At 35.6% G+C, this 16,889-nt stretch overlaps 1 protein-coding gene across 2 annotated transcripts in view; it reads right to left on the bottom strand.

The window, feature by feature from the left end:
- Window positions 1-5,444: 5,444 nt before the first annotated feature.
- The window catches only part of ENPP3 (ectonucleotide pyrophosphatase/phosphodiesterase 3), a 74,904-nt gene continuing 63,459 nt past the window's right edge, over window positions 5,445-16,889 (bottom strand). For both annotated transcript variants that reach the window (XM_060616683.3, XM_078447320.2), the window contains 4 exons: window positions 14,367-14,444; window positions 13,621-13,753; window positions 11,862-12,018; window positions 5,445-5,699 (listed from right to left, as the gene is read on the bottom strand). In XM_060616683.3, the coding sequence (XP_060472666.1) occupies window positions 5,529-5,699; window positions 11,862-12,018; window positions 13,621-13,753; window positions 14,367-14,444 (539 nt within the window). In that variant the 3' untranslated portion in view covers window positions 5,445-5,528. The remainder of the gene's footprint in view (window positions 5,700-11,861; window positions 12,019-13,620; window positions 13,754-14,366; window positions 14,445-16,889) is intronic.

Raw genomic sequence — 16,889 nt, 5'->3', positions numbered from 1 at the left:
GCAAGGATGTTCCCTCTTACCTCTCCTTTTCAACATCATGCTGGAGGTTCTAGCTGATGTAATTAGACAGGAAAAAGATACAAAAGGTATACAGATTGGGAAGGAAGAAATAAAACTGTCTTGTTTCTCAGATGATATGATTGTCTATGTAGAACATCCAAAAAAATCAACAATAAAAACAACAAAAACTCTTGGAACTAATAAGTGACTTTAGTTAAGTTTTAAGATACAAGAAAAATTTATAAAAGTCAATCATTTTGCTTTATGCTTGCAATGAACAAGTGAAATTTGAAATTAAAAACACAATACATTAGCAGCTCCCCAAATGACATACTTAGGTATAAATCTAACAAAATACGTATAAGATCTAAATGAAGAAAACTATAAAAGTGGTAAACAAAACAAATAACTAAATAAATGGAGATATATCCCATGTTCATGGATAGGAGGATTCACTATTGTCAGGATGTTAGTTCTTTACTTGATCTATAGATTCAATGCAATTTCAATCCACATTCCAGTAAATTATTTTATGGGTATCAACAAACTGGTTCCAAGTTTATAAAGAGGTAAAAGGCCCAGAATAGCTATCATGATATTGAAAGAGAAGAACAGAGTTGGAGGACTGATGCTACTTGACTTCAAGACTTACTATGAAGCTAGACTAATCAAGAGAGTAGTATTGGTGAAAAACAGACAAAAAGATCAATGGAATAAAATAGAGAGCACAGAAATAGACCCAAATAAATATAGTCAAGTGATCTTTGACAAAGGAGCAAAGGCAATACAATGGAGCAAAGATAGTCTTTTCAATAAACAGTCCTGAAGCAAGTGGAGAAAATCCACATGCAGAAAAATGAATCTAGACACAGATCTTACACCCTTAAAAAAAGTAACTCAAAATGGACATATATGTAAAATGCAAAACTATAAAACTCTTAGAAGATAACTTAAGAGAAAATCTAGATGTTCTTAAATTTGGTGATGACTTTTTAGATATAACACCAAATGCATAATCCATAGAAGAAATAATAAGCTGGATTTCATTAAAATTAAGAACTTTTTCTCTGCAAAAAGACAATATTAGAAAACAAGCCACAGACTAGGAGAAAATATTTGCAAAATATACACTTGATAAAGGACTGTTATTCAAAGTATACAAAGAACTCTTAAAACTCAACAATAAGAAAACAATCTGATTAAAAAATGGGCTGTAGACCTTAACAGACACGAAACCAAAGAACATAACAAATAAACATATGAAGCTTCTCCATATCATATATCATCAGGAAAATGCAAATTAAGACAATAATGAGAGGTGCCTGGGTGGCTTAGTTGGTTAAGCATCTGACTCTTGATTTTGACTGAGGTCATGATCTCTCACAATCGTGAGATGGAGCTTCCTGTCAGGCTCCAAGCTGGGTGTGGAGCTTGCTTAGTATTCTCTCTCTCCTTCTCCCTCTCTCCCTCTGCACTCCCCCACTGGCACACACATGTGCTTTCTCTAATATAGATATAGATATAGATATAGATATAGATATAGATATAGATATAGATATATAGATATACTTATGCACACATATATATATACACAATGTATATGCATATATACATATATATATACATATATACAATACAGTGTCTGTGTGTGTGCGTATATATATATATATATATATATATATATATATAAAATGAGATACAACTACACACGATTGGAATGGCCCAAATCCAGAACACTGACAACACCAAATGCTAGCAAGGATGCGAAGCAAAAGGAACTTTGATTTATTTTTGGTGGGAATGCAAAATGGTAGAGCTGTTTTGAAAGACATCTTGGCAATTTTGCACAAAACAAAATACACACTTACCATATGCTCCAACAATCTTTCTCCTTGGTATTTACCCAAAGGAACTGAAAACTCATGCCCATACAAAAACCTATACATGAACATTTATAGTACCTTTATTCATGATTGCCAAAACTTAGAAGCAACCAAGATGTTTACAGTAGGTGAATGAATAAATAAATGAGTATATCCAGACAATGGACTCATGATTTTTTGTACACATAGTTATAAATACGAGTAGAGATACAAATAAAAAGATCCTAGAAAAAAAGATGTAGACATCAATTGTACTTTCGTTGACTCAAGTGGAACAGGTTCAATGATACTCCAGAAGTAATGAGGGCACCAGTGCCCACTAAATAGAACCAGGGCTCCTTGGAGAAAGAGCTGATTCCAGAGTTAATATAGGGAAAGTATAAGATGAACCTAAACATTTTTTATACCACAAAGTAAGGAGGTGCTCTAAAAATGATAAGGATATGTCAAAGAACACAGAGTCCACTTAAAGGAGCTCCCACAGGCCAAATCTGGAGCGATTTGAGTACCAGAACAAACAATAATAGTGTATTTTATTTCATTAGGATAAAAAGAATCCGTGAGTCTATATAAATCATAAACAAATGAACACATAAGAAAGGAAAACTTTTCCTTACAGTGGAATGCTAATAAATGTAGAAGGACTAATGGAATTTTAAAAAATCACCCTTTTGCTAACCATCATAGTAAAAATTTAATCAGGGAAGAATCATTAATGGATACTAAAGACAGTGGATGATTTAATGAAAAACAGGAAGTTTATAGGGTCTCAGGTATACCCCCAAAATATCTTATAAGTTATGAAGAGGGAAATACTACCTTTACAGAAAGGAAGCCAGGTAAATACGGACTTCACCAACTGATCAAATTTGGCATCAGTAATAATGGCACAATTGAACATTTTGTGCTTCCTTATATGAAGTGCTGAGAACACACTATCACTGATGTAGTATTGTTCTTATAAAAATGCAAAACATGGATCCAATTATGAGGAAATGCCAGAAAACCCAGTTTGAGGAACAGTCTACAAAATAAACGATCTGGACTCATCAAAAATGTCAACATTATTTGGTAAAGGCTGAGGAACAGTTGTACATTATAAGAGAACAAAGTGGAAAGAAAACTTGATGCAATGAGTGATTCCCTTCTGGATCCCAGAAGAGAAAATATTATAAAGGACATTACTGAAAATATGAGAAAATTTGAATTAGGCCTATAAATTAAATAACAGTATTGTACCAACATTAAACCTCCCACTGCGGTTGTATGAGTTAATGTCCTTGATCCTAGGAAATACACATTGAAGTTTTGGGCATAAATGGGTGTGATGACTACCATGTACTCTCAGAAAGTTCAGGGAAAAAAATAAAGATGTATATAAATTATATCATGAGAATATTAACAATTGGTAAAGTTGGATGAAGGTTATAGAAAAGTATAACCTTATTTATTTATTTTTTAAATGTTTATTTATTCTTGAGAGACAGAGTGCAAGTGGGAGAGGAGCAGAGAGAGAGGGATACACAGAATCCAAAGCACTTGTCAAGCTCTGAGCTGTCAGCACGGAGCGCGATGCTGGGCTTGAACTCCAAAACTGTGAGATCTTGACCTGAGCCAAAGTTGGACGCTTAACCAACTGAGCCACCCAGGTGCCCCAGCCTTATTTATTTTTGAGAGAGAAAGCACAAGTGGGGAAGGGACAAAGAGAGAGGGGGGAACAGAGGGATTGGAAGTGGGCTCTGAGCTGACAGCAGCAAGCCCCATGCAGGGCTCAAACCCATGAACTTTGAGATCCTGACTTGAGCCGAAGTTGGACCCTTAACCAAACTGAACCACCCAAGCACCCCTAAATTCAGGTGATCTTATCTAATTTCCACACTGTGGTGGGCAGAGGACATGAATTGGAGGAATTCTGACTATATTAATTTTTGCCATGTAGCTGGGAATAGTTTTCAGTTTGTGCCTTACATTTTTCACTGCACAATTTTTTAAACTAAATCCTACAAGTGGAGAAAATATATTTAAAAAATCCAATGGCATTTAAACTATCATTTCAATTAGTTGTAGTTAATGATCATACTTCAATTGACCTCCTAATAGAAATAGTTTATTTATTTTTTTGAAGCTCATGTCACAGGATTTTTCATCACTAGCAAAGCCTTTGTCCCCTGAATGAACTGGTCTTTATATCAGAAAATAATCTGGAACATTGCTAGTCTAGTAATCCAAAAATCTGACTAATGGCATTGCTCTTCAAATAAGTATGGGATCTCTTTGATTAATAACTATATTTTGAAAAATTAAAGATAAACATATACAAAGTGATTTTTTTAAATTTTAGATAATCCCGAAGGTCACAAAATAAAAATTTTATTTCCCTATTCCTCTTTACTATTAATTCCTACCTCTCCCCACCCCAGCTTTATTATGCAAATCAGGGGTTGACAGAGTATAGCCCATCCAAGGGTTTGGGTTTTTTTGTTTTGTTTTGTTTTGTTCTGGCTTTTGTTTTTTTTTTTTTTTGTTTTTTTTTTTGTTTTTTGTTTTTTGCAAATAGTGTTTTCTTGAAGCCAAATCTAGCCCTCCATGGTGTCTTTTGTTTTTGTTTTTGTTTGGTTGTTTGTCTGTTTTTTGTAAATAAAGTTTTCTTGGAACACAACAACTCTCCCCCTTTTTTAAAATATTATCTATGACTACTTCCTTGATGTAATGGCAGAGTTGAGTAGTTGCAAAAGAGACTATATGGCCTAAAAATTTTTATTATCTGGCCCTTTAAAGAAAAAGTTTGCTGACCCCTAAAAAATGATAGAATGCTATTCTACCTTGTTCTTTATTTAACAATAGACATACATTCAATATATAGATCTACTTCTTTCTTCATAGTATTGGAATAGCATTGCACTCATATTGTTTGTATAAACAAATTCCAGAATTTGTTCAACCAGTCTTTTAGGTTGTTTCCTAGTCTTTCCTACAGTAAAACATATACTGGCATGGGGTTTTTTTTATTAAAATTTTTTTTAATGTTTATTTATTTGAGAGAGAGAGAGAGAGAGAGAGAGAGAGAGACAGAGTGCGAATGGAGGAGGGGGAGAGAGAGAGGGAGACACAGAATCTGAAGCAGGCTCCAGGCTCTGAGCTGTCAGCACAGAGCCAATGTGGGGCTCGAACTCAGGAACCGTGAAATCATGACCTGAACCGAAGTTGAACCCTTAACCAAGCTGAGCCACCCAGGCACCCCTGTTGGCAGGTTTTACAAGTGAAATTACTGAATGAGGTAATGTGCTTCTTTTAATAAATATTGTCTAATTGTCAAATGCAACATTTCTTGTATAACCTTCACCAAAGTGACACTTAGCCTGGTCTCCTTTCTCTTTAGATAATGCTGGGCAGAAAATATGGCCAAAGATTATAAATAAGATAATAAATATAATATGGTAGGTATACCACAGCACAATCTCTGTGCAAAAAAAAAAGAGGAACTTTAAAATAACACACACTTGTAGAGATGAAAAAGAGAAGGGAATAATGAAAATTCTGTGACATGGCTTTTTAGAAGGGTTAAGGAAAAATAGAACACTTTATTTTGTGATTATTTAACAGAAAAATCATTTACATTCTGCCCCAATTCATTTATATATTAAGTTAAATAACGGTTTCAAATGTGGGTAAATATGTCTTAAGTTGCAAAATTTCAGAGACAGGCTGTACTTTTTCCTGGTAAAAGTCCAGCCCAGTAAGAAGTTCCACATCGCGGACCCGGGCAATGTGGGCTTTCCATCTCTCTTCAATCCAAACAGCTTCTGGTTTATCTTCCTGTAAAAGCGAAACAAAAGCCTGTTTTTCATAGGGCATTATTTTTCATTAACAGAGGGATCTTCTATTATTTAGAGGTTTTCCTTTTCCCTGTGTATTTATTGCCTTAAATCTTAACTTGATACAGCTAAATTTTGTTGTTTACTAAAATAAAAGGAAAACAGAAGTACAAAAAGTACGTTATAACAAATACAGACCACCACAAAGTCATAAAGCTTAGCTACTTTAGTATTTACTTCAGATATAAAAGAAATAAGATAGTACAGATGAAGTTAAATCCCCAATGTCCTTCTACTCAGAACTAATAATTAGCACGAGTCCATGTTTTAAAATTTTTACAGCACATCAATCTACAATATATAGCATGAGTTATGAGTGTTCCAATTTATATAAGCGGTATTATAAGTGGTATTCTATAATTACTTTCTCAATCAGTATTACATGTGCAGGGGCGCCTGGGTGTCTCAGTCAGTTGAGCCTCTGACTTCAGCTTAGGTCATGATCTCACATTTCATGGGTTTGAGCCCCATGTTGGGCTCTACGCTAACAACTCAGAGCTTGGAGCCTGCTTCAGATCCTCTGTCTCCCTCTCTCTTTGCCCCTCCCCTACTCATGCTCTGTCTCTCTCTCTCTCTCAAAATAAATGAACATTAAAAAAATTAAAAAAAAGAATTATGTGTGCAATCTATCCATAGAGATATATCCAGAGCCAGTTAAATCGGTTGTTTTTAGCTGTGGTTTGTGGTAGCATAGTTTATTTTCTTTTTATTGCCATATTGATAGTATTTTTGGCATTGTAAATAATACTGTAATGAATAACTTGGCACATGCCTCCTGTATCCAAGAATATGAGTTTCTAGGATACATAAATGGAATTGCTGGATCATAGTGTACACGCAACTTAATTTTCCCAGATATTAAACCTCACATTCCTCAGGTTATTTATACCAATTTACACTTGCATTGATAGTGGAAGAGAATACCTACTTCCCCACATCCTTGCCAAACCACAGTGTGAAATAGTGTTTTATCTGTTTGATTTTATTACCCTGAGTATCATCAGAGTTGAGTGTCTTTTCACATATTTCTTGGCCATCTGACTTTTAATGGGTTTTTTACTATATAAAAATTAGTTCGATCCTTTAGAGCTATGGATTTCTATAAAATTTCTTATTTTTTATATATTAATTTTCTGATATTCATATGGTACTGCTAATTTCCATTTAGATTTTTTTAAAAGTAAGAAAATTTAAAGGTTTGTTTAGATGAATGTGTTTTAATAACTCTCATTTGACTTCAGCATAGTAGTTTGTTTTTTTTTTTTAATTTTTTTGTTTATTCATTTTTTTGAGAGAGACAGAGACAGCGCGAATGAGGGAGAGGCAGAGAGAGGGGGAGAGAGAGAGAGAGAGAGAGAGAGAGAGAGAGAGAGAATATCCCAAACAGGCTCTGCACTGTCAATGCAGAGCCGACATGGGGCTCGAACTCACGAAACCATGAAATCATGACCTGAGCCCAAACCAAGAGTGGGATGTTTAACCGACTGAGCCACCCAGGTGCCCCTGGTTTACTTGTTTTTTTAAATACGCAAGCTTAACATAGGCAGCTATTATTTGAGCCAGAGGAAGTGTAAGAGGAAACTACTTCTTGTTTCTAACCACTAAAGCATTTCTCTGTGAGATTCACGATGTGCATTAATTTTTTAAGTAAATACGCAGTGTACTAATTTGAGCCTATTTCCAACGAGAATCTAATTGATTCTTTTCTTTTTCTGCCCTTATTTCCCATTTCAGCAGCATTCACTATTTTTTATCACTTTTTTCACAAAGTTTTCTCCCACTTGATTTATATTACTCTGCTCCCTCATGGCTTATTTGGTACCCATCCAACTAAATGTTCACTCGACACCTGACTACGTCTACCCTCTTTTAAAACTGCAATGAAATAAACCTAAAGCAGGCCACCTAACTCTATCTAGTCAGGGGTAATACTCAAGTTCTTTAATACCAGGTAGTTCACCCGCACCAAGTAATCTGAACAGAAGCCAGCAATAGACAACTCTTACCGTACTAATGCATCCAACAGAAGAGCAGCCTTGCAAACATAGAGTGATTATGAGCTATATTTAAAAACAACTGACCCTTGAACAACATCGGCTTGAACTGTGGGGATCCACATATATGCAGATTTGTTTCAATAAATACAATACAGAACTGTCATTGTATTTTCTCTTCCTTGTGCTTTTCTTAATAACCTTTTCTTTTCCCTAGCTTACTTTATTGTAAGAATACAGTATACAATACATGTAATAAAATATGTGTTAAATGGGCTACTAATGCTATTGTAAGGCTTCCAGCCAATAGTAGGCTATTAGTAGCTAGATTTGGGAGTTAAAAGTTATACGTGGATTTTCAACTGTGTGGCGGTTGGCACCCTTAACCCCCCCATATTGTTCAAGAGTCAACTGTGTATGTGTTCAAATTGTTACATAAACAGAAGTATTATATACCCCTAAAATACAATGCCCTTTGTTGGGTTTTTCAGGCAATATCAGTCTCAGTATTTTTCTACCCTACTTCTTTATCTTCTCCCCTTAACCACATACAGTTTGGTTATTGCTGCTACCACACTAATGAAATTGCTTTGGCAAGGATAACCCAGCTGAGTGGGTTTTTGTTTTTCGAACTTTCACTTAGTTGATCACTACAGGCTTCTAAAATTTCCTTTTTTCTTGCATAGCTCTAACTGATGACTTGTTCAGTGAACACCCTCTATCTCTTCAACTGATTCCAGTGATTTCCATCCTAGCAGATAGACATTTCCCTCAGTTTGAATTTTGGATCTCTTCTTTCCACTTTCTTTCCTTTAGCAACTTTACTTCACTCCCATGATTTAATATCAGATCTATTTCTACAGTTCTGGTTTCTCTTCCAAGTTCCATGCCTGCATTTTCCGATATCTGCTGAGCAAGCTACAATAATGACAGTCACTTGGACTCATGACAACATTCTCTTTTAACTGACAGGGATTTAACAATACAAAGCTGAGGGAAAAAAAATAAAAAGGGGGGAAAAAAGGCAGAAAATATGGAAAGGACAAGAGAAGGAAGAAAATAAACGAGGCAGCATGAATCTAATTCCCTAGACCAAGCGTGGGGTGGAATCATGAATCTATCGTTTCTACAAATGGTGTTAATTGCCTCAAACCTCTTCCAGTGGTGGAGTGATTATTTAAAAGTGCAGTTTCCTTACAACATACCCCTGAAAGAAAGACAACAATTTCATTGGGGGCTTAAAGCACTCGTACCTTTTCTAATGCTAGTGGAAATATTGGTTGATTTAGCCATATTAGGATATAGTTTGTATATGTACTGGTACTTATTGGGTGATTTGATATGTAGAGGATTTTGCTTGTATGCAATTTCACTTTATGTTGACTGTAGCTCCAACATAAGATGTGATTTCTTTAAAACTTGTCTAATGCTCACAGCAATTTTATTAGGGAAGGTGATTTTTTATACAGTTGAGGAGATGAACATTCAATTATTTACCCAAAGAAGCCATATCAATAACTGAACACAAGATGTCCAACTCCCAAATCCGTGCATTTAAGATCTATCCTATGCTGCTTCTCCTGTATCCTCCTAGATAATCAACTAGCCTCTCAATCTGAAGACTAAAAAGAGCGAATTCATCCTTCCCAAAACAACTGATTGTCTTATATATGTCCTAGTCAGTTATGCCTAAGTTTTCAGTTACATTTGACCCTTTCCATCCTGCCTCTCACCTCCCTCATGTCTGACAGCCACATCTTGTTCACAATCTCTCTCATAGCTTGGTTTAAATTTGCTTTACACTCGTCATATTATGTCTCATAATTACCTTTATAAATGCCATACCCTTATTAGTATACTTCAAATTCCTTAAAATCTTAGATAATGTTCAATTCATTAGGGTTGATGTCTTATTCCATGGAGATGACACCCTATTAATTCCGAGATCATCTTTACTTGGGATGTCAGAGGCTTTATAGCATTTGTTCTTTACCTTGAAGTGTAGGTAGAATTTTTAGCAGATGGAAAACAAGGGCATTATAGGAGAGAAAAGTAGGAGCAGTGGCGTCGAGGTAGGGAAACCCAAGATATGTCAAGTAGTTTCAAGGACTTCAGTTAGCCCACAACTTGGGTTTGCAGGTCTAACTGAAGATAAATTGTGAAGAGTCTTAAGTGCAGGCTAGGAGTTTTTTGTTTGCTTGTTTTCATTTTTTATTCTTGGTAGATAAAGTTTTGGGATGAAAAAGTATGTCATAATGAAAACCTAAGGTTTAAGGTAAACTGGTATACTACAGAGGTGAAGGGGAGGAGGACAAGAGACAATGAAGCTACTTAAGATTCATTTTCAAAAGTCCTGATAAAAGGTAATAAGGACCTAGATCAGGGATATCCAATAGTTTCTTCTACCTAGAACCCGTTGTAAAGAACTATTTAATTCTGATTCAGTGGTAGCCAGCACCATACTGTATTAGTCACCACTGTCTGCCACTGGAAGAGTAAGTGAAGAATGATGGCTTCCCTGTTTTTGGAAAACTTTCCCCACTCTAGGACTATGAGAGACCCACTGTTTAGCCTCTAACCTATGCCCTCCATCTCTAGTCATTGAAAAACCATTCAAACATTCAAGTTCACATCCTATCTTCAAGACCCAGTTAGAATGTCGCCTTCCCTACCAGGAAATATTTCTCCTTTGAAGTCCTATAACAATTTTATCTGTCCTTTGTGCCACTTTTCTCTTCTTTCTTCTATTTTACTAGGTATCTATGGGCTAGCCTATGAGCACTTTTGATAGAATTCATGTCTATTTCATCTGTGTATCTCCCACAATACATAGTATGATGAAGGCAGTTATGTGTTGAACATCTAAAAGAATAAAGATGAATCCCAGTCTGGCCTAGAACCTACGCTTTTTCCAGTCTCTACTAGCCTATGGGATTTTCCATGTGAACGCCTATTTCTACAACGGACATGCCTAAACTTAACTATCTTATCTACCTGCCAAAATAGTTCTCATTCCTAACTTCCCTCTATGTTTTTTTTTTTTCTAATTACCTACATTTAAAATCTCTGATTCATCTTCCAGTCTCCTTTTTTCTTTGGCTCTTGCATCCAACCCACTACCAAATCTTTTCTCCACTGAAAGTTCTTCTTAATCCTCTCAATTTGTACAAATTCTGCCCATTCTCAGGGCCCAGCCCTACTCCCTTCTCATTTTACATAACCTTCCTTTATTGATTATTCCCGCCAAATGTGTTTCAAATTTGAAACACTAAATCCTTATAACAGTATTTAGCAATTAATAACAACTTTGTGACATCTCTTACTTTTATATTTTTAAAATAATTTTTATATTATCAACTGACCCATCTACATGTCCATATTTAATTTATCCTTATTTATATTTCATTTTTATGTCTCATTTACATATCAAAGTTATAGATGTACTCCGTGAGGGCAGAGACTATGTATTTCTCCTTGGTGCATTCTAAAAAGTTTCTTTCACAGTGCTGTACACTGTGAAAATATATTTGTTGAATGACTAGTGAAACCGAATTACAAGAATACATATTTTTTTCTAAAAAAATTCAGGCAAATTTAAGTAACTAGTTACATACAATTTTCCTTGATCCATTAAGATGCTGAAGTAGACTAACACATGATGTTTAAAAAAGAGTTACTTTAACTCATTGTGTGTATGTATATGTAATTAATTTCAGTCCTCACGTTTCAAGTTGATGGAGTTTTTTTTACGTATTCCTTCAGGAAACATTAATTTAGTGCCAACTTTGGCACAGCACCTTAAATTTCTATAGTAAGAATCAAAATGTTAATAAGGTACCAACCCTTCCCTTCTGAGTGAGTGTGAATAAAATGTGTATGAATAAAATACATAAGATACGCATATCTAAAAACATGTTCATGTAGGCACATCCATATTTAAATTGATATCTATTACATAAAGATCAATAGTCTAAGGAAAAGTTTAAAAATGTGGTAATTTTTAGTACAACCCTGCCCATGTTGTAGCCAAAGCCACTTTTATAAAAGCCTGGAGGAGATCTGACTAATCATTTTCTCAGGTCCTGAGGACTCTCCAGGAGCATACTCACAGGGCAGCTCTCCACGTTGGTAGGTCGGTGAGGGATAATAAAGGGCAGGACATCCAACCACCCAGGACAGGCGTTGGGGGTGTGGCTCTTATTTTTGCAACTGCTCAGCACCACAAAGTAATGAGTTGGGATGGGAACACTAGTGTTCTTTATATATCTAAAAACACAATGGAAAAGATTGGATGTTGTTATACTTTTGCTTCTAAAATTTATAAATGTCATTATATAAATATTTTAAATGCCAAGGTAAAAATATAGTCCAAGAAAAAAGTACGTGAATAGGAAGTACAAAATCTTATCACATATTTTTAGACTTCCATGAGCCAGAACAGAAATTTATAGAAGTCCAAACTTGGTCATTTTAGCATAAATGAAGAATATTAGAATCCAAAGAAAAGCAGACCATGACATTTTGCTTCCTGTGTTTCCCAGCTTTGTTGACTTTATACTTCACAGAGACATTTTCCAGGGGAGCAGGGACTGGGACAAAGAAGCCCCAATTCCAACCCTAGCCGTGCATTTCCACTAGATATTTGGGCGGGTGCTGATCCTCTAACTTTCTATGATTTAGTAAGTTTCCTCAACTTTAACATGGAGGTGATCCTATGCTACCTACTTCACAGTGCGGATATGGAAATAAATCCATACAACAGATGACAGTCTTTTAGATAATGAACATGAAAGTATTTTTTAAAAAACTTAAGAGCACGATAAAGGAAAGCTATTATTATGAGCCTGGTAAAAAAAAAAAAAAAAATATGAGCTGCTACAAGGAGCGATATTACTGGGATTTTAGGATTTTTACATGAACCAGAGCTAGACTTCTGGGTTTGTATCTGGCTTTGCCACTTAGCAGCTGTGTAACATAGGCAAGATACTCAACCTCTCTGTGTCTCAGTTTCCTCCTCTCTAAATGGGGGCTAAAAGAATCTAACCTAAGAATTTTTTATGGACTAAACGAAGTATATGTGTACAGAAAAATACTTGGCATATAGTAAAGTGCTATCAAAGTGTTTGTTAGAATTATTAATTGGTGAAATACAGGATTAATAAACACTAAAATAAGAACAAGGCAAATGAAAATAGAAAAAGGCCACACACTGAGTCACCAAAAATGTTAATCAGAAGGTATAGGTAGAAATTGTTGTGTTACACAACGTAGGCTTAGACAGCACAATGATTTAGTTTGCCTTTCATACATTTTGATAATAAAGATAAAACTTCTAAAACTCTGTATGCCTGTATGCTGCACTCAAAGGTAGTTCTTAGCAACGTATTATGACCAGGTTTGGTACAAAAATGTACAGATTACTAGGACTGCTTTTCTAGGGGAAGCCTATACCCTCTCCTGGAAGGTATTTTATGGATCACTCACTATTGGACAACATTGTGAATCGTCACTACTTGACATTTTATTTATTTATTTATTTTTTGCTGGAATGCTTCTATGTTTACTGATATACAGTGAGTCTTCCTTATCTCTTTAACTTTTACAAAATCACATTTTCCCTGTGCCCATTTGTTTAGAAGTTTTCCAAATAAAAATTTTGCTGAACTCTTCCTTGCCCATTAGTTTAAATGTTTGCCATATAAAACTTTTGTTATATATTTAGATGGTTGAAAATAGTCAATGATAACATCTCTATAAAATATATTGTGTAATATTTCAAATACTAAGCTTTTATTTAGAGTACTGAGGTTTCCCCTCATGATATCCCACTGCTAAATCAAAAAGTCCATTTGTTTTCAAATTACTTACTCTGTAATTTCATTTGGAGCATCAAAATGACCATCATAATTATAATCAAATACTGGCCCACTAACCACATTTACTCCATTTCTTTCCAAGGCATGTTTTACAAGAAGAACACTGTGGAAGTAATCCCACATTTCTAAAAATAATAGAATAAGATGTTAAAAATATCAACCCTTATTGCATATGGAAATATTTTCTATTACAGACAGGTACATTTAAATAGCATCAGAGATTGCTTCGGTAATTGTCCATGGTGATTAGGTAATTCTGCAAAACAGTCCATACAACACAATTAAATAAAGAGCCACATTGATGATATTTCTTGTTGCCGATGTAGTTGCCGTTGTGAAATTACAGTAAAATTTGTTTCCAAATTCCTCCCTAGTGCTGAGTTGCTTTGGAGACAGTGATACTAAATAATGGTCAGAACCTACAGACTGCTGTATTGATTATGATTCTAGGGACAAACCACCTAACATTTACTTACGGTAAGTGCCAGTAAAATTTTGTTTTGTGAACAGCCATTTACAGCTAAATTAGGATTAAAAATAAATTATTGAAGCTCTAGTCACAAGGCACCCAGAGTTGAAGTAAAAAAAAATATGCCAGAGGTCCTTCCTATTCCTAAATTTAAAGCAGTAGAACATAATGACCCAATATCATGGAGAAATTGCCAAAAGGATGTGTTTAGTTTGTAAGTTCACAAAGTCACTTAGGCACTTAAATTAATAATCTAAATGTATACTTACTTTTAAATGCTTTATACATAGGGACCAAGTTACTTGTGATTAAAGCATCATATTGACTATCAGAAGTTCTATTGTTTGCTGCAAAACAAATGAATTTGATTAAATCAAACTAGAAGAGAAAATATATCATACTCCATACTAAGCAAAATACAATTACATACTAGTGAAAATTCATTAGCAGTCAAAACATAGGGATACTAAGTACTCTCCAGCAGACATTATCAACAATGCCAGCAGTTTTACGCATTTGATGCCTGTAGGTTGAACGGTGACCCTCAAAAAGATATGTCCAAGTCCTAACCCCGCTGTACCTGTGAATGTGATATACAGGAAAATTGGGTCTTCACAGATAGAACTGAGTTATGGGTCTCAAGATGAGATTATCCTGGACTTAGAGAGGGCTGGTGTTTTTTATAAAAAGAGAGTGTGTTGAGAACAAGAGAGAGTCAGGTGAGAAGGCACTGGGAAGATGGAGGCAAAGATTAGGAATGATGAGCCATGTATCAAATGATGCCCGGAGCCCCCAGAAGCAGGAAGAGGTAAAAAAAAGGATTCTCCCCTAGATTCTCTCCTTCAGCACCAGAGAGGTGCTGGCCCTGCCAACACCTTGATTTAGATTTCTGCTGTCTAGATCTGTGAGAGATACGTTTCTATTGTTTTAAGCTAGTGGTTTTGTGGTAATCTGTTACAACAGCCCTAGAAAACAAACACTCTACCAACGTGAATGCATAGTTATTGAATGTGCACAAAATAATAATGCTATTATAAGTAACCATTCTAAAGTCAAATTTTCTTCAGAGAGCTAGTTTTAACACAATGAAGACTGCTAATGACACCACACAGGATTGGTTCTGAGGACTCATGGATGTGCTGTCTAGCACAGTGAGTGCTGGGCATAGCATGTTCTAGAACCAAGACTACCTCGGTTGGAACCCCAGCTCCATCACCTACCAGCTGAACCATTAGAGCAAAATGCTATGTCCCTCTGCATTTCATTTGTCTCATGGCATCTATGTCATATAAATATACTGAGGATTAAAAAAGCTGCAAGCCTGTAAATGTTTATTATAATTATAATGCTCTTTGTGTTTAAACATACATTTGGGTGTGTTAACTAATATTTAAATGAAAGGCTAATGAGGGGGCACCAAAAGGCAAGGAAAAACAAGTTGTTGGGTTTTTTCTTTAAAATTTCACATGTTATTCACAGTCCTCAGAACCCCTAGAAGCCTTTTCTACTTTTTAAACTAAGCTCTGAAAGTTGGGATAGCCATCAATATAGCATTACCTCCTTTTCAGAGAAAAATAAAATTAACTTACAACAGACTTTTTAACAGAGTAGTGGAGAGTTAGCAGAGTTTCATTTCATCCTTAATATTTTTTGAGACAAGTTGTTTACTTATTAATTTCATCTCTTTTTCAAGGCAAACATTTATATATCAACAAATGCCTTATGGCTCAACAGATACAATATTATATGCCAATTTTAAAATTTTATTAATAAAATGTTGCAACTGTGTAAGGTTTATCCTATGGTTTGTGTAAGTTTGGGAGCTTTGTCTGAAGATATTTTAATAAGATATATCAGCTTATTTGTCCTAATTCAGCGTTAGGAATTTAAACTGACATGCTACTTGGTTTCATTAAACCTTTCTTTCCTTACTGTAAGAATCCCTAAATTATAAATCTCTAAACTGACCTCACAGGTCATGGCTTCCAGGAAAATGAAGCCAAACAGCAGAAGCAAACCCATTCCCAGAAGCTGAAATTGTTGAAAATCCCATGAGTGAGTTAACAAATATGACATTTCCTGCTGAATAGGGAAAAGATTTGAGTTTAGAAAAATGACATGGGTGGGGCACCTGGGTGGCTCAGTCAGTTGAGCATCTGACTTCAACTCTGGTCATGATCTCACAGTTCATGAGTTTGGCTGCGTCGGGCTCTCTGCTATGGGCGTGGAGCCCTCTTGGGATGCTCTGTTCTACACCCCCCCGCCCCTCCCCCACTTGTGCTCTCTCTTTCTCTCTCTCAGAAATAAAAAATAAACATTTAAAAAGAAAAAAAGGGAAAATGACACTGGCTTTTGTATGTTCCCAAGAGAAGAGACGTTTTCTAAAACAAACAAACAAACGAAAAACGTAAAGTTCATTCAGCTATTTAATCCATGGTGTGAAATTGTCGGACATGAGCTTGCCCCATGTGTGACAGGCCAGAATTCCAGCCTGATTTCTTGCCACGGGCACAGCTGCACTCTCGGTGCAGGCCTTAGCTGGGGTGGCAGCCAGAAAAAATATTTTTTTAGACGCTTTGCATCCATCTCCAAAGAATCTTCCGTTTTAAAATTAAACTTAAACCTGACGAACTCTCTGAACATCTGGGCCAGATTAGAGCCAATGTGTGGTTCCCACTGCAAAATTTATTAGTCTTTATTATAGCTGTTACACTGTATCAGGTCAGCCCACAACCACTGGAAGCCTCTGGGCAGCTAGTTTAGCCCAAGCAGGTAGTTTAGGTGGGGAGCAT

Source organism: Panthera onca, chromosome B2 (genome assembly GCF_046562875.1).
Source record: "Panthera onca isolate mPanOnc1 chromosome B2, mPanOnc1 haplotype 2, whole genome shotgun sequence".
Lineage (NCBI taxonomy): Eukaryota > Metazoa > Chordata > Mammalia > Carnivora > Felidae > Panthera > Panthera onca.
This window is presented reverse-complemented; position numbering and strand designations above follow the sequence as displayed.